General features: G+C 38.7%; 1 protein-coding gene across 1 annotated transcript in view; it reads left to right on the top strand.

Moving 5' to 3' along the window:
- Positions 1-26,405, top strand: part of nrm (neuromusculin) — a 541,650-nt gene that overhangs the window by 177,173 nt on the left and 338,072 nt on the right. The window contains exon 5 of the mRNA XM_083111557.1: positions 24,467-24,634. Within this exon, the coding sequence (XP_082967683.1) occupies positions 24,467-24,634 (168 nt within the window). The remainder of the gene's footprint in view (positions 1-24,466; positions 24,635-26,405) is intronic.

The raw sequence follows: 26,405 nt of genomic DNA, 5'->3' as shown, positions 1-26,405 counted from the left end.
GTAGCAGCAATGCCTCATGTTACGCCACTTGGCTTCAACCCATGTTAAAACACACCCCATCGTTCAGTGGTGGTGCAAAGCATAGATTGAGGAGGGGTGCTATTGCCCTGAAACAATTACGTAACTCCATCATGTAATTGGTCTTACGTTCGTAAACCTTGGATAAGATAAATCCCGATGAGAAGAAATGCAAAGGTGGATTTAGGCCGGTGACTTAGGGTTGCCAGTTGTGGAGGCTGTCAGTCTTCCGGGAAAAGTGTTGTTCGCGTGTTCACGAACGAAGATTCAAATGGCAACTTTTTAATTGATAGAGTTTTTTCGATTTTTTGTTTTAAGTCCACTTTATGCACAGGAAGACTATCGGGACTGGACCTACAGTTTAAAATTGGATCCGAACCACTTATGCCTCCACCGGGTATCGAACCCGAGACCCCTTGATTACAAGGCGCCATCGGGAAGGCCATTTATTGAATGAGGTGGTGATTTTGGAGACATGGTGTATACTGGAGTACTGCATGGGATCACTTTCGCTCGCTCGTATTCGTTCGAGTCTCCCAAACTCGAGCGCGTTACGCTCGAGCGTATACAATGCAATATCATTTTACCTAATGTGACAATAATCGTAGACACATGTATGTAAAAATCCGCTTTGGTAGTTTCAGTCCACTGTTACCTATTTCATTTTTATATCAATATCAATTGGTAGGATGGACTAAACTACATTTTAACCTGGTGATGATGTTTCAATTTTACTGCGTTCTTCACTTCACGATCCATATTCGAGGGCTCACTACCACAAAGAAATTACGATTATACGTGTACTACTGAACTTCGAGTGTACACCGCTTGATTTGACTGTCCGAGAGTTATTCGCCCAAGCGAAGAAGCTCTCAATTCCGTACGCTATCTAGCGTCGCCCCTGCGAACTATTTGGTGCTAGAGTGAAATTCTCTCCTACGGAACTCTACTGTATACTGAATACATATACCAAGTAATTTGGATATTGTGGTAAAGTTCTATAGAATATTGATATAGGAGAGTATACACTAGATTTTTTCATTAGAAGTAAGATGTAAATTGATAAATTGAGAATGAATTTCAGCAGGCATTCAAAACCTCTGGAAGAACTTCAACTCTTTTTCAGCATACTTTCTCCTACCCTCCACCCGTGTCATCCTTTACCGTTGGTCGTCCCTCTTCTCCCACACACGCCATCCAAGCGTATTTCCTTTCAAAGGGCCCAGAAGGGTCGTCATGTCGCCTGTCTCAAATTTTACACGTGAAATCTTGCCGGTGAACGCCGCTATTTAATGCACAGCGTGGGGATTCCCCGGTAACACGGTTGTAATCGGATGTTCCTTCCCTCCCCCAACGCTCTATCCGATTTTCCTACATCGCCTTTCTTTATCGTTTCCTTCTTGCGTCGGAGATGCGGCAGACAATTTTCGGTAATGGAAAGGACGGAATAAACGAGCTTCTTCCACATTCAGAGCATTCCAAGGCTTGGAAGTTTTTCCGAAGCACCTGCCTCAAGCCGTGTTGTTAAGACGGAAACAATTCTCGGATTTTGGGAAGCTATGAAAAAGCGGAATATCACCTCCTGTTGAAAGCACTTATTGAAATAGTGTTCTGTTTATCGCCTTTTACAGGCATCGCGCAAAATGATTACGAGCAAAATCTGCCTTCAAACACTGTATTTGGTTTTATTCAATAGAAAAAGATATTGAAATTCTAGAAACACCAATTTATATTGAAAAATGAATGGAAAATAATGTCTTATGTTGGACATATTTTGGGGCCATAGTAATGGAACTCCAAAGAATATCATACATTCTACTATTTTTTTTACGAATTTATCATTCGTAAAAAGAGCAGAATTTAGAAACCCCTCCAATAATCATGATGTTTGATTATGTTATTTTTACTATCGACCTGATTGGTCATAAAGTGTCCGGATTAGGATTAATGACATTGATTTTTATAGTGCTTACGCCCGTTGCATTCAGATAGTTCTAAAGAGATTCGAAGGAAGACATGATAACAAACAATAGTTATTAGTAAGAAATCTGTGTAGACGATTGATGAATGTTTATGTAATATAAAATAGCAGTAAAATATATAACCGTCCTGTCTTCATAATCATAATCATTACTATTATTGTAATTGTTTTAAATTAAATTTTGATTAAGGTAGGGGCGAGTGAAAACTTATCAAACAAATGTAAACGTACAAATACAGTCTGCGTTAGGAAAGTCTAAGTTTTATTATCCAAATAAAAAATAAAAATGTGAAATCTTCTTAAAAATTATTACAGTGTCTCTCAAGTGGTGAGTATTCGGGTACTGATGAGAGTACGAGACGATGTAATTTTACGAATGATTTGATTTGTTATTTAGGAACATTGTCTTACAATGGTTGCTCCCAGTACATTGATTGTTGCCATGAATTTTACCTTTGATGTATCAATCTGTTCAGCAGATTTTCCTCAACACAAGCCCCCACTTTGTCATTGTAGTGGGGAAGGCGAATTCATTTAACATTCTTGAAGACTTCTTATGTGAATAAACCTGTTTAATACGCGTAATCTGCATTCATTTGTATTTGCTTTCTAGATCTCCAGAAACATATTTTTATTCTTTTGAAGTTCGCATTCTACAAAAAACTCCTGAAGAGAAGAAAACAATTTGAACAGCATTATATGATATGTTCAGTCAGGACTTCCATTGCTATTGTTAAGACCTTATTGAAAAAAACATGCCAAGATTTTACAACTAACAATTGTTCGTAACAACAACCTTGCTTCATGTATACCCAAAAGAAATATAAATTATATACATTTTAGCATGTTAAATGGCAATTTTATATCAACAGCAATTTTCTTCAAACCCTACAATTGAATACAAATTTCAAGTTTCCTGAATATGCCTAAATGTGACATCTCAGTTCTTTGATCTTCCACAGACAATTAAAGATATAATTTCCCGCAACGTCAACTGTTCCAACTTACCTTTCTCCACATACATTTTCTACTCGGCATGCATTGCCCCAAGTTATCTTCCGGTCACGTGCAACAGCGCACAAAGCGCCGCGCCGGCTTGCAGGATCAACATCGTGCAAACTGTTTGGTTTCATTAAAGCTAATTGCCAGCATTTTGTTTCCTGATCCACTTTGAGCGCGTGAGGAAGTCTGAACTGACAGCGTGCGGATGCTCCCTTACCCATGATGCAAAGCGAAAGTGCTCTAGGGGAGAGCAAAGTTATTTTATTCAAATGGGCGCCAAGGGTGAAAATTACGCCGTACCGCCCTGTTAGTCAGTCAAACAGTTTTTCCGTCTCCGTAATTTGTGAGTTCCAATTTGCGCAAAATATATTTTTCCCGCTGTAAAAAAAAATATGTTTTTCTTGCATTTGTCTAACAGTAAGATGAGCGAATTATTCTTTGTTTTTCGGTAATTTATAACTGCAAACTCAAGGTACTATTACCACTAATTGTAAGTTTGTGAGGTAATATATTTTCTAAGTTTCTTTTCCGAATATAATATTTTGCGTTACTTTTCTCATTTTTATGAAAAAAATTATCGCAAATAGGAACATATGTCATTTTAAAACATTATAAATTTTAAAGTATAAAACTTATGAAATTGTAATTTAAATGCCTGTACCTTCCTGCCCTAACGTTCAACACTTGAAATAATAATGTGGAGAGGAGAATGAGACTAATGCTTCGCATTATCCCATTATCATACAATGTTAGAGGTCTTTTCTACTATTACGGCGGCCGATCCTAATGACGGCAAGGGAAGGGCGGAGCACTTCAATCCAGCACGATAAGAAACGCAGCAGCCAGTAGAACGCAGCAGTCGTGTCTCTCGGCGCCACTGCTGTTGTCTGGTTGGTCTCTGGCGTAATCCCAGCTCCCCACTTACCTTGCAAGAACTAGGACCGGCCGCCGTAAGAGTAGAAAAGACCTATAATTGGTCTTTATCTATACTTATTCTAACACTACATATCGAGAGAGCACGTCTTCTCTCGTCTTCGGATGATAGAGATCGAACCTATGACAGCCCTCTGGTAAGCATAGTTGAAAACACTAGATAATAGATAATCCAAATAACTGATATGATGCTCCCGAATCCTATCAAAAATTCGGTCATATCTAATATTATTCTTTATAATATTTGCTTTTTATATTCACGATAAACGTTATGAAAGTTAAGATATTTAATTGTTGACCTAATGACATACGTGTAATTTTGTCATTCGAAAAGTTTCGTGTTTGTTATTTGCAAGTTTCATGGAAGCAAAATCTTTCATTATTGACAATTAGTTAAAAATAAGTTGTTCTCAGTTTTAAAATTAATCTATTATGAAAACCATAAGAGCTAGATTTCAGTTGAAGTTATTAGTAACATAAGCCTTATGGACGTTGGAAAGCATTTCTTTAAGAATGTGACAAAGTTTGTGCTGGAGAATATTATAGAAACTTCAATTGTCATAATTATTTTAGACATAGAAAAATGAACCTTATGGAACATACTTCTTAATTTTTAGAATATTGACATTATACACAAATTAGTATATTTACCTTTTATGTCACGGGAGGCACTCTGCTTGACATGCGGAGGTATAAATACAGCCTCGAAACCTAATTCTGGGTATTTTCATCACCGCCTCCGATGGGTTAACATCTTAAATACTCAGCTCCCGTTATGGGAGGATTCAAGAACTCAGTCTTCGTTCTCAAATTAACTTAGAGACATAGTTATTCTGTCGTATGGGTAGGTTCGCCCTGTGGACATGCTAACATGTCACCATACGAAAGAATAAGTTTATTTAAATTGTACTTTGAAGTTTTCTCATATTTTAATTAAAACTTCGCAAAATAATGTTAAATTTCGACACAAATCTCAGAACTGTTTGTTATTCTGACGCATGGTTAGGTTTCGCCCTTTGGACATGGTAACATGTCACCATGCGTGAGAATAAGTTAATTAAAGATTTCTTTCAACTTTGTGATAATCCAGTTTGATTTCTTCGAAACTTATACGTAATATATTTTCAGTTTTGCATAAAGCACAGGATTTAATGTTATTCTGCCGTATAAGTAGGTTCGCCCTGTGGGCATGCTAACATGCCATCATACGGAATAATAAGTTCAGACTATTTCGTCTCCTTAATTATTTATCAGGTTATTCATTATTGAAATCTGGTATGGTTATGTTTCGCCCTGTGAACATAGTAACATGTTGCCATACCCGATATCAAGTCGATGTCTCTAATATTTTACGAATTATCGCAGTTTTGTATTTCTTCACATATCTTGAAGCCAGACCATAATGTCCAATTAATATTAAATCGGAGGCAATACCCAAAGTTTTGCCAGTCATGTCAAAGTTATACTTCATTATGTCAGGCAACGTTCATATAGTTTCAAGCAAGCGCCTAGTCGTCTTTATAACGTATTTGTCAACCTAATCCATGTTCAGTAAACGTAATGTAAACTGAAAGAGTTGCATAGATTTGATTATAAGAAGGAAATCTGTTCAGTTCTTGTTGATGGAGATCTGTAACGAAGACGTAAATTTATGAAAGTATCTTAAAAATAAACCATCTTCAGGAAAAGAATTGCCCATAAAGAAGCCTACTGAAGACAAAGACCTATCTTCAGAATCAGACGTTCATTTATCTAATCTCCCTTTCCATCGCTTGTGTGAAAATGATTTAGTATATAACAGTTCAAGCCTCGTATCACATGTATTTCTATTACTATACCCGTACCTGTGAGGAGTCAGAGCATCCCATTAGCCCACTGAGTTAAGCCGAGGTGAAGAAACGGATGATATTGAATTTGAAAGGTGATTGAAGGAAATAGTAAGGTAAAGATGAAGATGGACGCTTTGTCTTCGTGATTTTTTTATGTTATAGCTCGGATTGTATAATTTTTTGAAGGCGATTTATGCTCGAGGACGCTGACGACAGACGGTGGCCTAACGGTTCGAGACAGGAACCGCCACGAAGCCTAGTTCTGTATGAGAGCAGCCTAAAGTGTCGCGATGGATGTTTCCGCTCACTTTCTTCGTCTCCTCCGGAGTTCAGAGCTGGCGATCTAGCGCAGGTCTCTCTCCACCCATGCAGCTAAGCTATGATGATATTTGATTTATTTTGATTTTGAGCGTTTTCCCCCATCATCATCCCGCAAGTTGTTGTGTTATATTTCCTTCCTAATTTTGCGTAACGCTATGCGTCGTTCGCCGTATAGTTATTCACCAGTTGATATATGAATGATAAAAAGTTGAAAGGACAAGGAAGGCACCTTTCATAACATAGCATGTAGAGCCATTGTCACTAGCATCCGCAGAAATATTTCACATAATCTCCTTGTTCCATTAAGCACTTATCACAATGTGAAAACTCCGACTTTCGTGGCGGAGTGGTAAGCACAGCGTGCTACGACGCCAGGGGTTCCGGGTTCGAATCCCGCCCAGAGCATGGGCGTTCTTTATTATTGTTCCTTCATTAATTCCATGACATCATCACTCATCCTCATAGTTGATATCAATCAAATCAAAAACTCAATCAATCGCAATTAGAAAAGATTATTAAAATTAGTTGAAACCGTAAGTTATTCATAACTGTCAACTCTTAAAATTACGTGGCCGGCCCCCGTGGCGGAGTCGTTAGCACATTGCACTACGGGGCCAGGGGTCCCGGGTTCGAATCCCGACCTGGGCATGGACGTTTGTGAGTGTCCATCAATTTCATCATATCGTCACTCATCCCCATCTTCGCAAATTAGCCAAAAGTGGCACAAAAAGCGAAGTAAAATAACGCAACTCAATAAATCAATCTAAAATTACGTATTTTCAACTTCAGTTTTTACCAATTGTACAATCACGGACACTTCTGGGTTGTAACAACCCCACTGACTTTCAAGGAATCACTACAACCAGAACTGTCCGTGACTATATTTAGAATCTTCTTTATATAGATTTTGACACGAAAGGAAAAGAAAATTTCTGTCATACCACACTGAAAATTATTGAGAATCACTTACTCAGTGCTTACGAATTATCACGATGAAACAAATCTGTCAGGACCCACCTTATTCACAAAACATACTTAAAATTTTGCATCATATGTCTGATGAAGGCTTGTCAATATCATACATTTCATTCCACAATGTAAAGTGTGTGACATGGCCCTTCCTCAACACGACAAGCACTACGACTCTGGAGAGTGCAAACGTGAAAACTATATCTCTTTCCACTTTCCCTGTGCTCATAGCGACAACACCAACGAGGAGGACCTTCCACGCAATTGCTAAAAGCAATATAAATTTCCCGGTCAAGCTCCTCTGTGACAGTTTCATCGGTGATCCATCTAAGTTTCGCTTCAGAGAGGATTTGTGTGAATCGCTGCGTTCTGTCAGCAGACGCTGCTTCTAATCTCGGCTGCAGATCCTGTTGTCTCGCACAAGTATTTCCGTATGAGAGTAGAATTGGATTGAGCTCCTGCGGACCAACGGAAAATTTTAAACAGGATGTTTACAGTGATACAGAATCATTTCTAAAAGTTTCATTCTCTCTGTTAAATTCACAGTTCCATCTGGTGAATAGGTCGATGAAAATTTCACGTAGTTACAATAAGTGAAACAAACGTCAATAGTTGTTTGAATACTGATGATATTTACTCATAAGCAGGTGGTTTTTGCATTTTGGTCACATCCAATTGCATATAATGTTAATTTTCATTGAGACAAGTGTCTAACTGGGCTTTAACAGAGGGAACTGAAATGTCACTCTTTATTCCACACAGTGCCCCATGGAACCTGTATTCTAATGAGGCTCTGGTGCTTGCATCGCTCCCAATACAATCATCTATGAGTTTGTGCATTATCCTGTTTCTTGTGCAAATGAGCACAACTTCAGATTTTATCAAAGGCTTCGTTATTTAATTTTTAGATGTATTTCTATAAGATGAACCCATGTTTTTAAAAGGTGCCGACTCATATTATATTTTGTTGTTATTTTGAAGCCAAAAGGTGCCAATAGCCTCAATACTGACGTGCTCGTGATAAGTTTAATAATGAAACCAAACAAGTGCTTGACTGGTTTAATCCTCTCTAGGGTACATCCCCTGATTCATCCCCTCTAGTGGCGTAGACACACTTTAGTACTGTAGGCCCAGACTTAATTATCTTGCCTTATACCGGACTAAAGTAAAATGTACACTAGTAATTGTAGTGCATTACCAAACAGAAAGAATTACGATGATTTACCTCCCTTAAGAATAAGAAAGATAATTATGAAATTATCAATTTGGCAAACCACGTTTCACATCTTAGAGTAGTTCAGTAAAAATTGGCGCCCAACTGGGGGCATTTTTCTGCTTATCGTTAGAGATCATAAGGTGGATGTAATGTAATTCATCTAATGAATATATAAATTCATCTTTCTTAGTCAATTACTCCATACTCTAACTATATTGTTCTATTCGAAGCCACGTTTTTGAATTCGTAATGCAAATATCCCCTGATTATTGACGTTAGTAAATTTTCTTTTAGTGATTGAGCGGATGATATTATCACAGTGAGCCTGAACTGGAATGCATATATAACATGCTAAGAGCCACATTCGATTGCAGTACGTAACGAAATTCCATCGAAACTGGAGCTTATGGAAACAGAGAAAAATAAACATTAAAATTTCAAGAGCAAAAGCTAGCTTTTGTCCACGTTCTGAATATAATCAGCGGAAAATACAACTATCGCAGGCATACCAAAAGCTGAAACTCAAGATAAACATAGATTTGTAGCTGCAGCTAAAATATGAACAGTAATAGTTTTAGTTTAGTCTTTTTTCTACTTAGAATTCCGGTTTCAAGCACGCTTCGCTGAACAAATGACTTCGCGGTTGGGGAATCTCGGTTGTCCAGACTCGTCAACGAAATAAGAGAGATGTCAACGAGATGTCAGAGTTCTAGGAGGGAGAAAAAAGCGTTTATTCTGCTAACATCTCCCTCTCTCCCTCCCCTCCCCCCTCTCTCTCTCCCTCTCTCTCTTCTCCCGCTCTTCGCTCACAGAAGCGACAATTTTCTCTCTCCTTTGTGTAAGCTTTTCCGAGACTAGTTCTGGACGTCAGGAGAAAGTAAAATACCTTGGGCAGCAAACCCATTCCTGAATTACGGAATGGATATAAACAAGGTTCTAGTATTTATTTCAAGAGCAAAAGAAACTGTTATATTTTTCCTTCAATTCTGCAATTGTCCTTGCCTCCGAGAATAGCTTCGCCAGTTTTATTGAGATTTATTTGTTGGTAAAATAAACAAAGCGTAACTTGCCTGAATCTATAACTATAAGAATAGCTATTTATCCAAAGCACGCTTACTGCTGGTAAAGTATGAATTAAACGTGTGTGTTTTGCATTGCTTGTTTTGTCCGCTTTATGTACACATAGGCAAATCAAGACGGGGCCTATGGTTTAAATTAGAATCCTAACTATTATTTGATTCAACGATAATCGAGGACTAGACCCCTTGATTGCAAGAGGATTGTGTTTGGCAGAAAAGCTCTTCTTTGCATTGTACAGTGGGATCCATGAGTATTACCTTCCAAATTGTCCATCACCATGTTCGTTCACTTTATGAAAAGAAATCTCAAAACAATCTGCTGACAACTTCTGCACCAGCATACATAAAAATCCATAGCTAAAAAAACACATAGGATGTAAGAGAAAAATTAATGAAAATAGTCATGGACAATTTGCACTGTAATACTCATGGATCCCACTGTACCGTTCCTTGTCAGAACATAAGATGTGTAGAGGTACGGATCCACATATTCTCGAACTCTGCAACAGTGCCTCCCAGATGTCCTGGTGGTAACACCGTCGCTTCGTGATCAAGGTATTCCTGATGCGATACCCAGTGAAGGCACATTCCACAGTGGTTCGGATCTCACTTTAAACTGTAGGTCTAATCCCTATTAGACTATTTGGTCATAAAGTATATGAGTGAAGTAACCGCTTATGCAGACATCTCAATGGGGGGAAATATCTTCCCTGAGATCGCTCATCACTGGAATCGAACCAAGTGTACCGGTGTCCAGTCGGCACCCTAACGATTGTACCACCTCATCTCATTCACTTATCACTTACATTAGTGAACAAAACCACTATAACGAAACTTAACAAATGTGTGTGTTGCTTTTGTGATGCTAATTCTATCCTTGTTTCATCATTGCGTTATTATAATTCAAGTTTTTTGATTGTTAAAGAAATCATATACAGAACCCAAAATATGTTAATTGAGACAAATATGTCGACTCCAGTAAAACATAAAAAGCGAATAAACTGCTAATGTTGCAATGTTGGTGCTTCGTAATGCACACGAAAATGCATAAAAGGATACTTCTTTGAACAGATTTCTTCCATGTGATGCACTCAAAATGCATCCATTGGGAAGATCAGACACGATCAAAGAAATCAATATTATGAGATTTGGTGTCAACATGCACCAAAAATGCATCAACCTTGATTTGATGTATTTTGAGTTAAGATCTCGAGTGTCACGGTGAAATTTCCATACTCAGGTCAACAATCCTTCCACCCGACTAGATATAACGTAAGTAATTAACTATTTTTCAAATAAAACTGCTCAATTTTATTGTTGTATTTAGTACCACCATGAAATTTTTTTCGCAAAATTTCCCTAACATTTCAAATAAAAGCTACAGTTTTGTAGTATTTTCAAAAATAAACTCAATTTTAGTAAATGTTTTCCTAATTGTTTGTAATATTAGGCGCATCCAGAAAGTAAGTTTCCCTGGGTCGTGCACAAAAAGGAAACATTATTTCATTCAATGATTTATTGCCACAGATACAGCACTTGTCCAGTTACTTGTCAACATGATTCCCGCCGGAATTCAGGCACTTGTCATAGCGTGGGACCAACATCTGTATACCTGCGTCGTAGAAGTCCGCCGCCTGGGCGCCGAACCAATGTGTGACAGCCGTCTGAACCTCTTCGTCGCTGTGGAAATGTTGACCGGACAGGAACTTTTTCAGGTGCAAGAACAGGTGGTAATCACTGGGAGCGAGATCCGGGTTGTACGATGGATGATCGAACACCTCCCAACCGAACCTCCAATATGCGCTGCTGCACCTGCTCCACAAGCTCTTCCATAACGGCCGATGGCCGCCCACTGCGGTCGTCGTCATGCACATTTTGCCGGCCTTCAGTAAATGTCCTATACCAACGACGCACCATCAGCTTGCTCATGACGTCTGGCACAGCTGACGATGAATTTCGATCGGCTGTATGTTTTGTGCGTTGAAGAACTTGATCACCGAACGAACCTCACACGCGGCGGGAGATGGAATAAGAGCCGCCATGTTTCATCGCTGCCGCGACGCTACTGAGGACTTTCGGGAGGCGTCTTCTAGGACATTCACTAGCCAGGGCACGTGCCTCTCACGCGAGAGCAAAACCGGTTTCAATACGCATGGCCTGCCACCTGTGGGCGAGTGGGAAACTTACTTTCTGGATGCGCCTAATATTTTGCAGCTTTACCTCGTGTCATTGGCGTCAAACAGGTGTACTATACTCTGTCCTGGGTATCTCTGTAGCAAGCGAACGAAAAGAAGTATCTGCGCAAGTTGTGACGTGAAACGGCTCCACCAATGAATACGTGAGAGGAATGGGATTGCGTGGAGGAGGAAAGCGACTGCAGCTACCAGCCTTCGCAAGAGCGTGTACTGCATCGCTCTGCCCACTTGATTTCCCTCCCTTCTCTGCCGCAATGCGCGGCCTTGCTCTAGAGACATCAGGGACAGGGTATAATCAAGTTGATGTTGGTTAGGTTCTTCCACTGACCAAGTTTTATTTTTTCAGCCCTAGTGGTTCCCGAGCATACCTCTTGTCCAGTCTTACTACGGACGCCCTACATGCTGGCAAGGGAAGTGAGGAGCGGGGAAGCGACCAATCCAGCGCGATGAGAAATACAGGAGCCTGTAGAACGATGTGCGCGTAGCAACTCCTCCCGCGACGTCGTAACTCTCGGCGCCACTGGTGTTGTCTGATTGATCTGCTGCGTATTCCACGCACCCAGCTTCTCTTGCCAGCATGTAGGCCGCCTGCCGTAAGACTAGACAAGAACTATAACACTTAATTAACATACCATAATGATAATTAGTAGCTGAAAAGAAAAATGTAATTTTTGAACCTGCGAATTGGAATATGTAAATACAAGAACATTGAATTGGGGGAAAACTATCATTGCGGTGTCGATGTTGGAAGTGTAAATGGAGATGACAAGGGAACAAGAATTCGGACGAAAAGAGAGAGAGAGAGAGAGAGAGAGAGAGAGAGAAGATGTGGAATTCTCCGGGAAGACAAGACTCGCCGACCGCTCCTCGGAATGCCTTTTAGCTCTTCAAAGGCCGTCACGTGAGTGCTAACGTGGAATTTATGGTCGCTTTAATTAAAACCTTAGTCCGACACTGTCTCTCCTTTTAGTTCTAATATTGTCTCATATTACGATTCCGCTCCCGATTCCTATAGCGCGGCCAAACTTGATTCCCGCAATTAGTCTGCCGGTTTCAGCCAGGCATTGCATTTTAAGTTCGCAGTTTCAGAATTATTGCTGCCGCGGGAAGCACGATCCCTTCTAGACCTATTAATCTCGCTGCATTTAACGCTTATTACATATGTACAAATTCGAAGTGAAATATTTGTGGGAGGAAGAATCATTAAAGTGTTTTACAGCAGTTTGATTCGTCTCTAATTAAGCAGTTATTTCGTCGTGGTGATTCTCGGTGTGGCGAAAGATATTAATGATGTAGAGTTATTGTAATATGCCTTCCTGAAGGTTCATATAGGGTAGGTTTTCATCCGTTCTTTCTGAAAACACATTGTCCATTGTCACGGGTCGGACAGACAGACAATACATTTTTGACATTAAAGTAACTATTCTACTGAGAATTAATCAACATGTTTCTTACAGTTACCCGGCGCCTCCACCACGTTGCGTTCTACTCTGTAGAACGGGGGATAGAACCAAGGGGGAGTAGCTCATCACACCCATAAAATACACCACTCGCTAACCGCGACGGCCCCAACAGGGCCCAGATAGGAGGTAACTGATCTAACTTAAATAACATAACATAACAGTTGTTTTATTCCAACCCTTCTGACTGAAAATGGCAGGTAGAGGAAGAATGATAACTCACCCTGTTCGATACCGCGCAGCACCCGTCTCCCATCGTCTTCACCTGTTAGCGATCATCAACCAAAAAGCTCCTTGCCCCTCGATCCTGCTCGTTTTGTCACATTTGCTTCACCTTGACTCACCTCTTCCCAAAGGTAAGCCGTCTCGGCGCTTCCTGTGACAAAACGTCTTTCTCAACAAAATCCAACTACAGGTCTGGGCAAGTTAGAACAAGTTTGTGCAAGATTATACACGATATCGAGCGGGGATGTTACGTCTGTGCAATGAATCGTGAAACTAAACACTGTTGATTAAACATAACTACCCTTAGAATACCTTCCAAGATTTTGAGCTACAAGTGAACAATTTTGTGTCACGGATGGGACAGATAAAACACTGCCTCTCTACTTAATAAGAATTTTATTTTAATTTCCGTGAATTGTCAAATAATGAAAAATAAATTTCTTAAGACAAAGAGACAAGGTAATTTGAATATTCTGGTAGAGTTGAAGGGGAAATGTAACAGGTAAAGGAGAAATTAATTGTTTTTTGATGTCACCGGTGGGACACAATACAAACCAAAAGTAAATCAAATGGTTAGAATAAACTAAGAATATTTAAAATACCTTCTACCATCTAACTTATTTACAGTGACTATTCACCTAAGCACAGTCCTCACATGAAAGCATGTACAACAAGCAGAAACCGAACGAAGATCGAAGTACATGTGCACAGAAGTTTAGTGCATGCTATTGAGGTACTAAGTACATAGAAAGGAAACACCTTTGGTAGTTGAACAGAAGGAATACGGTAGAAAAAAGAACAAGATGTGTAATTTGAGCTCAAAAAAGTATTCAACTGTAATACTTGCGGGATTAAATATTAGGTGTGTATGACATCCGTAATACCTGCCTGGGTCCCCTTTCCTATAGATGATCTCCTGCAACGTTGTGGGACTGATTTAACTAAGATATATGTTGTTTGTTGGGTAACCTTCCCCCCATTCGTCGAACAAAACGCGGTTGAAGTCAGTTTTGTTGGAAATGTGGTGTTTTTGGATTCTTCTTCGAGAATATGCCAGACATTCTCGATAGGATTAATGTCTGGCGATTGAGGATGTGTTTGCATCCAGCGTGGAGTGTTGTACAATAACCAGAGCTTAGTCTTGAGGGCTGCATGTTTCAGGTCATTCTCCTGGGTGAAGATTCAGACACCAATAAGCCCCATAATGTTTACTGAATTGGATAGATTCACCTTCAAAATGTTGATGTACCAATTGTACCATCAATGAAACACAAATCCAAAAGACCATTGGCACTCATAAGCTCCACACCATTGCTGATCCCCTACCGTGTTTTATTGTAGCTGTAAGAGTTTTCTCATCTACTTCACAGTTCTATTGTCGCCACACAGTCACGTCCACATCTGACGCCCATAGGTCCATGTGTAATTATTTCTTGTAATGTAATATAAATGTAATGTAATTTGGGCCTATTGGAGAATGTCTGGCATATTCTCGAAGAAGAATCCAAAAACACCACATTTCCAACAAAACTGACCTCAACCGCGTTTTGTTGGACGAATGGGGGAAGTTTACCCAACAGACAACATATATCTTAGTTAAATCAGTCCCACAACGTTGCAGGATATCATCTATAGGAAAGGGGACCCAGGCAGGTATTACGGATGTCATACACACCTAATATTTAATACCGGAAGTATTACAGTTGAATACTTTTTTGAGCTCAAATTACACATCTTGTTCTTTGTTCTACAGTATTCCTTCTGTTCAACTACCAAAGGTGTTTCCTTTCTATGTACTTAGTACCTCAATAGCATGCACTAAACTTCTGTGCACATGTACTTCGATCTTCGTTCGGTTTCTGCTTGTTGTACATGCTTTCATGTGAGGACTGTGCTTAGGTGAATATTTTTTTTAGTCACTGCATGTATAATACGTACTTGACTTTTTTCCAAATGACAAGTTACAGCATTTAATTTAATTTTAAAAATTGAGGAGATTCAAGGGCACTTTGACGTGGAATGACCCATATTCAATTTTACTTCTAGTATTTCAATTATTTTTCCAAACGAATTCAGTACAGTATGTGTACATTTTCTCAAATTGCCTTATCTAAATAATTGTATGTTGCTTCAACCACAATTGTAAAAGTTGTATTAATATTACAATTAGAGGTAGTATGCTGAGAGATGCTTTCTTATAGTACTTTAAACTTCATCACAATATCCGAAACTGCCTTACTGGAATTACATTGCGTAGACTTGCCTTATCATTTCCTGTAGTTCAAGAACCACAATACCCTTCCTTATTTTGGAATGTAAGGAGTGATATTTTGAGAAGGCGCCCAAGAGTCAACCTCACTTCCACGGAGTACACCCTCGTAACTGTAGTCTTCAAGGCGAACGAGGCTCTGGCGTCTGGATACGGCCAGTATAATCTTCTGTAGTGTTGTCCTATGTTTTGTCCTTATGTATATGCTGTGTGCCCTTAACTGCCTCTGCTTTTAACAAGGGTAAGGAGATTTTATTCCTCGGAGTGTATATTTTATTGATGGTAATGGGCTTGGCCCCGTGTAATGTGACGGGTGCAAATAGCCAAAGTCTGCCGCACCTATGATTTGAATTTCAATCAATCATCCTTTTTTATTCTATAGTCATTTTGCTTTAACGTCTGACTTGCTTTAGGAATCTTAGTAAAACTTATGATAGATTTGGACTGAATAGATGGAAAGCCTGAGATAATTTAATCTTTATTCTACGTTAACCCAGCTCCATTGAATTACTCACAATACAAATTTCTTCCGATGTGGGCTAGTATTAGGTTCTTAGATACAGTCCATATGTGTATCTTGAGTATGGAAACTAATTTGTACTGAAGGGGACTGTTTTGTAATTTATAACAGTATATGTGTGTTCGTGTTTTTTTAATACGATAAACACTGACTTCCGTGGTCCAGTGGTTAGCACTGCACACTACGATGTCAGGGCTACATGGTTCAAATCCCGGTCTTTGTGAGACTCCTCTCATCATTTTCTCCATGTCATTCCTCATCGTCACGATTAGTGGCAGAAGAGTGACGTTAATAACATAAATCAAAACCAAACTTAAAAAATTACGATAAATATATTATTAAAATAGTTAATCAACAATAGTTATATAGGGAAGTAAATCAAGCTCAAACATAACAAGTGGTTCTAGAACTCTAAATTCATTCTTCTCTATACAGGAAAAATAGAAATAATTACACAGTGTCTAGCTCAAACTTTTACATGTTGCTATGCAGTCAACATAAAGAATTCCGTTACAAAAGACTGCGTAGGGCTCAGGAGGACCCTTTTCTATACGGCATCGTAAAATTTAATTTCGTCCTTCACATTATCAAAAGAAAATTAAAAAGAGAGAAAAATCATTATCTTATCAAATGTGACGTCTATTTCACGGGCCAGTACCCCAAACGAGCGAATGAATTAATTATAATGCCCACTCCACCTGCTTCATTACAAGTTGCTAACAAACGCCTCTTTTGATCGTTGTGTTGCGAATGGGAAAGTAGCGTGGATAAGAAAAAGAAGTCGAAACAAAGACAAATTGGATTCTGACTGAACTGTGTAATATATATATATATATATATATATATATATATATATATAAGGCACTTTTAATCAGCTTCTTGTTAGAAGAGCCGAGGATAAAGCAGGAAGCAGAAACGGAGGAAAGTTTGAGAGAAAGAAAAGAAGATAAATTAAGTGTTTAATAAGACGGAAGAGAGGCCGAGGTAGACTCTTATCCGGAACTCTGGCAAGTCACTCGGTCATTCGTTGTGTCAGGTCCAGTGCCTGGAATTATCCATCTCTCTCTCGTATTGATGCTGGGGGAGGAAGCTCAACAGGGAGAGGTTTTTCTTATAACAATGTTTCCACGCTCCGCTTCAGATGGGGAGATTCGATAAGTTCTCCTCTGTTTGATCCTTGTTTTCTCTCTCTCTCTCTCAGACTCCCCTGGCTGCAGTGGGGAGAATTCTGTTACTAGCTAATCATCCCCATTTCTTTCTCATAGTGTTTAATATTACAAAGGGTCGCATCCTGAACATAAACAGCGAATAAGCACTAAAAAAGAAAGGGGGGGAAGCCAGTCTAGAATCTCGAGAAGAGGCAATTAAGTACTTTAAAAATCAATGATCACTTAAACAAAAGACAAAATAAGAATGAGAAAAGCAATTTTGAAGTTAAAGAAATCTGATAGCAAACTTAAAACAATTCTCATTTCAAAAAATAGGTAAATAATTTTTCAGCGTGAAATTGTAATGAGTTTATATTAGTTTTTGGAGACTTAATTTCATAAAAATAATAAATCAGTTGCAGTTGCTGTTACTTTAAAAAGTAACCATAAGTTCCTGGTCATTGTACGAACCTTAAGCGGGATATTCTTCTTAACTCATGGCCATATCAATTCTACATTCATTTTTTTATTAAATTATACGAGTACTAAACTAATGCTTCATAAGTATTAAAATTTAGATGTAAGAGAAATCTAAAGTAAACCTATGTACTTGAAAAGGCACTTGATCGTAACAAATAAATATGAATATTTCTATCTTATCAGGAAACTAAAATGTTATTACAGTTGACACGTACATAAAATTAATGTAACTATTTTCTTTAAATCAATACCTAAGAAGTAACTAATTATAGTTACTCTATAAAAATAAAACGAAACCTCCTAAGACTGGTTTCTACATATTTTTCATATCCTGGGATGATCTCATCCTTTACTATTGCTATTCTGTTCTATACTATGTTCTGTACTATTCTATTCTATACTATTCTATTCTGAACCACATCTTGAGTGAGGAGTAAAGGATGATCATCACAGAAGTCACGTAAGTGTAAACGTCTACCCTGGAAAGTGCATTGTTGCAGGCAAACGAGGCTCCGGCGCTTGGATTAGAAGCCAGTATAATTGTAACCAGCTTGTAGAAACTTGTATATGAGACGTTACACCTCTGATCATCACGGAGGAGCATTGAGAGATGACATTCTTCCATGGAAAGGGAACCTGCATTTGGAGATGCTCCTTCACGTAGCACAGGGCTAGAACGTTACAATCTTATAGTGCAACCATTCTGAACGTGGATTTCGGGATAAAAGAACGAAGAGCCTGAGGGAACGAACCTCGATGTCCGGACTCGACGCGGCGCTCCGCGACAGTCGAGTCTCATAAATATGTTGGATGGGAAAGATGCGGGAGGAAATGAGGGGGGCCGGCGGGAGAGATCGTTTCCCACGATATAACGTTTATCGTAAATCTGTTGGCTGCAGGGTTCGCGGGTCCACCGAGAGGATGCAGTCAGCGCGGGCCTTATCTCCGCGGAAAGGAGAGGCTGACCGTGTCGGCTGCAGATGGCGTCGTGTTCCCCGGAGACAATGCGCGCGGGTCACTGGTTCGCCATCTTGGGGGCCTTCCTGCCCGATCTTTGACGTATTGCGTCGTTTGTTAGTCCCGGAAGGAAATAACCGAACGAAAAACCTGAGTCAAACAAACCTTGCCGTCTGCCGCGGACACGTTTAAACGCCCGACCAGAAGGATTCGTTTCATAAATTTTTATTTCATCTTCAGATATTGCCGATGGCTCTTCCAATCAACTTTTCTCCTCCCCTCCCTCCTTCTTGGTTTTAAGAGACCATAAAATATAATACACTTTTCGACAATGACGTTAATAATTCCTCCCGAGGGGCCCTTTTCCGTTCTGAACGGACGAAAACGGTGGCTGATCGGTTTGAGAGTTTCTTGTGACTATTGAGCCGTGCTCATTGAAGATCTATGACTCTTGTCGTGCGCAAGGCGCTTAACTTTTACGGAATGAAATCTGAGACGCATACGAGAAGCACTTTCTCAGTAGTGAGTGTGAATGACGAAAGATAGCGATATTACTGAAGGAAAAAAATGTGAACATAAATGGGCAAAAATGGGCACTATGTTCAGAGAAATCTCATCTATCTGCGCGTTGCATTATACAAATAGCAAAACTTTGTATCATGTAGCTCTATTACTAGATGACACTGGATTGTCTTTGTTGTACTTTTCTGGTAATTACTGGTAAGTTCTTCTTCGTAAATACAATCAGTCGTCTCTTTCGTGTGTGTGTATGTGTGTAGTGGTGTAGTTGTAAAATAAATACAGTAGTACATTGGCGCTTTACAAACTGCATCACAATGACATAAAATACTAGTAGTAAATGCGTTTAGCAAAATATGATATCATAAGTGTTAACATGGTATTCCTTATTATCATCATATATAACTATAGCTATTTTCTGTTCGTACGGCGGGAGGCCTATATGCTGACAAGGGACGCAGGGAGCTGGGAAGCGACGAATCGACAGTGATGATAAACACAGAAGCCTGTAGAATTAGATGCGCGTAGTACTTCCTCCCGCCACGTCATAACTCTCGGCGCCCCCACTGTTGTCTGGTTGGTCTGCGGCGCATTCCCCGCTCTCCACTTCCCTGGTTTCGATAGACACGTAGGAAATTAATGTTAAGTCAAGAAAATTTAAAACTGAATATTTACTGCTTTTGTTCTGACATGCACATCCATCGGCAAAGAACGCTACCTGTTTTACACCTTGTTCATCTTTCATCAGCAGAAACTTCCTTAAGTTTGTTGCAACTTCATTCGGACCTCTTTTCGCTAATCCTTCGTGCCAAACGTAGCAATGACCGCTTTTACTAGCTAATTCATAAAATTAAATTAAATTCATTGTAAAATTGTAGGCTGATAATTTTCTTTTGTAATGCAGTTCAGTTCGTTTGCTCTGTGGTAGATTTATGACTTGCTCCATGTCAAAGGAAGCAGCCACGAACTCCTGTGGATTTTGTACAGCTGTATCTTTCATCGCACCTTTAATTTCCCTCACCTTCTGTTTTTCCTGTATGTGCCTCTTATATTTTCAATCAAATCATAATGATTAGATAAACAATTAGCTGATTTCAATGAGTTGTACGTCTCACACAAACCACAAAGATCTTTTTTTGGAGAACGAAAATTTAACTTCATAGTTTTAAAAACTGATCTGTATAAGGAGTAACATGCCGAGCTGTTTGCAAATTCTTTTTTGAATAGTTCATACATCTTTGCAATACTTAAGTTGGACGACAAGTACTGTTGGCTAGAACTTCTGCGGCAAATAGAGATTCCATCCTAGGGAACATATTTATGTGCTTTTGAATATCTGTACGCATTTTTTCGTCTCTTTCTTTTAACGTTGTCTGACTTCCACCTCTCTTTTCTTTTTCTACCATGCTTTGGTTCTTTAACTTCATTAGCATTGTCCTTACTTGTCTCTCAGCAATTGCAAGAGTGTTAAGAAAAATTTTACGACATACTCTTTGTCTTACGTTATGGTCATCTGGTAAAAAATAATGAAGTGTTCTTTCCTTCCTCTTTTTGTCTTCTGACTTCGTTGACCTTTCAGGAGCATTGGAAGCGATGAACTTACTCAACCATTCTCGTTGTCGGGAAACATTTCCTAAATTATTATAAGCGTTATTAACTTTCATTCTTGTGTTGTCATCAAAACCGTTGCACTTCAATCCTCTTGTTTGGCATGTCCGTGACTCACAACGTGGACGAAGCAATCTGCGAGAAGGAATAACTTGATGACTCTTTTCACTTACATACTCATAACCCAAAGAACGACAGGCTTTTACATTTTTCTAACTTTTTCCTTTTCGGAAACCCTTCGCTTTACTGGAGTAACATACTCCTTTTGAGAACCATCTACTTTAAAATCTCTGTGGCTTGATCCCGGAAGGTTGTTTTTCTCTTGTACACTAACACGTCTGTTGTGCTCGGCGCAATCCAATATGAAGTGATTGTAACAAACCAAATCCTGACACGTTACGCATCCAGCAAATATTTTTTCTTCACAATGCAAGGAACTACAACATACAGCGTGAACATGCCTAGGTGAGGAATGTACGGATGATTCATTATCACTGGAAGATATAAGAAAATCAGGATCCTTGTCCTCATCATCCGCTAACGTTTGTGAAGGACTGTCAATGTCACTAACTACTTCACTCGAGTCATTGATCACACCACCTCTTCTCCTCTTCTTTGGCACTGACAGAGGAAGTTCATCGCCTGTATCACCACTTTCAGAATCTTCCTCCATCCCGATCACAACACCTTCATAATAAATCTTATCAGGATCCCACCACATTTTTACTTTCCCTCCATATTGCAACTTCTTCATTCCATGGGGGAGTGTAAGTTCTTGGCTTCTGACGATGTTAGTACTGCCATCAGTCCACTTCACAAGCACGTCCTTATTCATATCTTCTGGATAATTACACAACTAGCCACACCACTAGAAGGCTATTCTTCAAAATAATATCAAAGAAATATGGCATTTCTTTTATAAATCATTCGAAATAATTTAGTTGCGCGAAGTAAACCAGATGATTGCCAATTTAATTGAAAGTCTCAAAATATAGACTGTACATTGTTCCAATACAAACACAAACAACTGTGCCTTACATGTTTTCTGATATCTTACAAATGGGTTATATTTCTTATGAAAAAAATATAAAACGTTTTATTACAGCGGCATCTGTTAGGCAAAATGTAGTCAAACTGACACATCCTGAATGGATTGTAAAATGATATCATGTTTTTCTCCACGAAGCGGCGAATTTCATATTCGTCGGTTCGTGAAATTATTATAATACTAGTTTTCATATTCGTCAAAACGTTGTCCATCTTTATCTCCTAAGCAATATTTAATAGAAACTTGAAACTTTGTGAGAGCAAAGTACAAGTTGTTCCAACATATACAGCGTCAAAAACTCAAAATGTCAAATTTTGCACATTCGCCGGTTCGTGATACAGGGGAGTTGACATATTCGCCAGTTCGTGAAAACATCGACGATATATGCCAGATATCCATCCTGGTAGTTTCAGCCCACAATCATCTATTTTATTTTTGTATATCACTGTATTGGTAAAATAGACTAAAATACATTTTGACGTGGAAATGATTATAATGTTCACTTAACTTTCAATTGCACAGCATCTTTCACTTCACGATCCACATTTGAGGGCCAACTACCACAGACAAATTACGGTTATACGTGCACTACTGGACTTGGAGTGTATACCGCTCGTTTTGCCTTTTCGAGCATTCAAGCGAAAAAGCTCTCGATTCCAATGCTATCTAGCGCCGCCGATGCGAACTATTTGGCGCTCGAGCGAAATTCTCTCCCTGTAGCACTTGAACGTTGTCGGGATTTACTGTACGTAGTGTAGATAAACGTAGGATTTATCACGTATATGATCAAATGGTGTTCAGAGTCCCGTACAAAATAGCGATTTCTCATTGGTTTCCACTGAAAATACTTGTTGCTGACCCCGAAATAATGATCAATACCGTGTAAATTGCTCTTTCATAATTAAAGTTTCCGCATAAAAAGCATTGCTTTATTCTTGCTTGCTCGTTTTGCAATTATTTGAATTCGTTTCGATCAAAGGCACCGTGCCATATAACTTGTCGAGATACATATGTCATCACCAAATCCCTCTTGATGAAAATTTAGCAGTGAATGCGGATTCCAAATTTGGCATTCCACTTCAGCATCCCCTCAATGGACCCGGAGGAACATTAAACCGGGCGCTTTTAAAAGTAATCGAGCGTTCCACATCCATAAAAGACTTTGCGAGCATCCTCTGTGCGGGATGAAATTTCGCACTGTTCGAGAGTGACTGTGGTGGGACGGCATCGTTTATCGAGATGTCATTGATGGGCTGTCAGGTAACGCGGGGCTCTCTGTATGTAAAATAAGGTCATGTCAACGTCCTTTATATAAGGGACTTGCGCCATCAAAGCTTCGGCGATAATTATCTCATGTTCCGGGAAATTATGCTGTCAGTATGGGACATGCCTGCAAAAATTAGCCGGGTCAGAGTTTTTTGCTCGTTTTCCTGTTCATGTGTGTGTGGAAAGAGAGGGATGTTTGTGTCACATAGAGAACATTCGGTAGCGGAGGAAACTTTACAAATGGAAATGGGGAGGCGTTTTTAACAGTCCGAACGGACGAATGTGAAACAAGAGGTCGTCTGCATATGAAATACCAAGGCAGGAGTTCAGAATTAAGTAGGGTTAATTTTATTTTTTAGATCTAGTTTTCAGTAATGATAAAGAATAATGATTACATGAAGTATGTGACAGAGCCAACCCATACTGTCCACAGGAAACAAATCAGTAACCTTTGGAGGCCTGAGCATGATTCGAACATCGTTTTTGGATCATGGAAATGAGTCATGGCCTCTCTACCCAGATTTTAGGGATATGACAAGTCTTCTAAGTGAACTAAATATTAATCCTCGTTTGGTTGCGTCACACACTCTTCCCCATCTCTGTGAGCTTCAAATCAAATTTGTCCAACTTGTGTCTTCGAGTTTGAATCTCTGTGGGGCATTGAAGTGATGCTGATTCAGCTTTTCAACTGTAATATCAGACCAAATAGCCTACCAAATCAACCGCTAATATTCGATTGGCAACACATTTCTTCTTCTGCATGCCGGCCCTTGTCACTCATCCTCGCCCTCGCAAATTAGTCAAAAGTGGCACAAGAAGCGAAGTAAAATAAAGCAATTCGATCAATCTTCTTCTGCATGATATGAGTTAGACAATCTATTTTTTCAACAAATGGGCCGTGTAAAGTTATACGTGAGGTACATAAGAATTACTTTAAAAATGTTTAGTTCGTTGTACAATCTGCGTCAGAAGTAAAAACGCGCGTTCATTGTGTATTCTTGTAGACAGACAAACTCCATTTCACTAGAGTATACCAGATTGCTTATCTTATAAGGATAAACTTTCAATAGAGTAAAGAAATAACTGAAATGTAAAACTGTTACTGAAATACATATGTCTATTGATCCAAATGAACATTTAACCTATTAAATCACACTTTGTGACCCAGAAACGAAGACTTTTATCGAGATATTCCTGTTTCAGGCTATTACAGAAGATTATTTAATCCATGACAATGGGTACTCCATGCTGTAACGACCATATTCAAGGTCAGTAGGGTCGTAACAACGTAGACGTATGTATAATGTATAAATACTGCAAAAAGTATAGAGTTTTTAGTTGAGATCATAAGTTTCTATGCGACTCAATAGACTTTACAGATACCATTATAATTTTCTAACCTTCCCCCTTTTCTTCTTTTCAGTTAAACCAGAGTATGTGAAAGTCACGAGGCACGATGGGACAGAAATCACGGACGGGACGATTGAAGGTCCTTTTCTTGAAGGGACCCAATTGATTCTGGAGTGTGAGTCTGGTGGTGGTAAGCCCATACCTTCCGTTGCCTGGTGGAATGGCTCGAGCATTATTCCCGGTAAGTTATACAGATTTTTTAATAAATATTTTATCTAATAGGAATAAAAATCTTACATATAATCAGTATAATAATTGTGAGCTGGTGATAATAATCTCATTCAGCTAAAGATATAGGTTTGGAAGTTAGGAAAGTTAAATCTAAATATACGCTTACAAGTCGAAACCAAGTGTTAGGTAATAATCAAAATCTAATTATTGATAACAACTCGTTTGAACCAGTTTCCAAATTCAAGTACTTAGGAGTAATATTAACAAATGAAAATTATATTAAAGAGGAAATAAAGAGCAGGCTTAATTCAGGAAATGCATATATTTCTCTTCATAAACTTTTGTCTTCTCGTTTAATATCTAGGAAACTAAAAGTTAAAATATGCAAAAGAGTAATATTGCCTGTACTATTATATAGATGCGAAACTTGGTCCCTTACATTGAAAGAGGAACATAAATTGAGAGTATTTGAAAATAAGATCCTTAGGAAAATATTTGGACCTAAAAGGGATGAGGAGACAGGTGAGTGGAGAAGGTTACATAATTTAGAACTGCATAATTTGTATTCAAGTCCAGATATTATTAGAATGATTAAATGAAGAAGACTTAGGTGGGCAGGCCATGTGGCACGAATGGGAGAGTAAAGAAGAGTTTACAGGATTCTTGTTGGGAAACCTGATGGTAAGAGACTAGTAGGAAGACCAAGACGAAGATGTAGGGATTATGTTGAGATGGACCTAAGGGAAATTGGTAGGGATGGAAAAGAGTATATAGATCTTGCTCAGAGGGACAGATGGAAGGCCTGTGTTGCTGCAGCCATGAACCTTCGGGTTTAAGAAGGCTAGAGAGTTAGTTAGTTGGTTAGACAGATAATAATTATTATTGGGAAGAGTAATACGATTTCTACGTCAAAAATAAGGTAGATTACTGCAATTAGGAAGAATTGTATAGAGAATGGAATTCGAGCTGAGGTTTTTGGGTCAAACCCACTTTCTGCTACTAACAATACTTCACTTGTATTTGTCGCTTCCCCTCTTCAGTGTCTCTCTCTTTTTATACCGCCTTCTTTGTGTTTCTTTTTATCATGTCACAGTAAGGTGTCACGGCATTGATTCAGTGAAGACTTCAAAATTTTTACTTTGAATATCGCTTTAAGATTTACCAGATACAGAGAAGAAAGTATTTCGTTTTAAGTACTTACGTGAAAGATTACCGGACAAAATATAATTTAGCAATAATATTATGCATGTACAAATCAAGCACAATTATGTATGTTTGTAAACATTAAGTATTTGTCGAATTCCAGTATGTTACCATCGTATCTGTTATTGAATATGTGATTTTATTAACTGTTGACAACGTAATTTATACTCGGAATTACAGGCGACAATGAGAAGTTGTAGATAAATAACAAATAATTATGTAACAACCAGAATGAATATTGAAGTCTACAGTAGAGTGTCTTATTTTCGAACTTCCCATTTATGATAGAAGTCTTGCATGTGTAAATTTTCTTTTTCAAGTCTTCGTGTACATGTCGCTATTCAAAATTCCAAAATATACTTCGAGCTCTATATAATGATGCAGATGTTTCTGTTTTACAAAGTTTTGAGTTTGGTATTTTAATATTTCGGTTTACTTAAAAAATCGAGATATTTTACACTATTTGTAATATGGTTAAATTCGCTTTTCTTACTGCTTAAAAAAGAACAAGTTTGTTAATAGATATACTACATATCTCCTCCATGTTATTTTACAGGTCTGTTTCAATTATGTTAAAT

This window comes from Lepisma saccharinum, chromosome 25, assembly GCF_977018435.1.
Source record: "Lepisma saccharinum chromosome 25, izLepSacc3.1, whole genome shotgun sequence".
NCBI lineage: Eukaryota > Metazoa > Arthropoda > Insecta > Zygentoma > Lepismatidae > Lepisma > Lepisma saccharinum.
The sequence above is the reverse complement of the archived record's forward strand: the minus strand, read 5'-3'. Positions and strand labels throughout refer to the sequence as shown.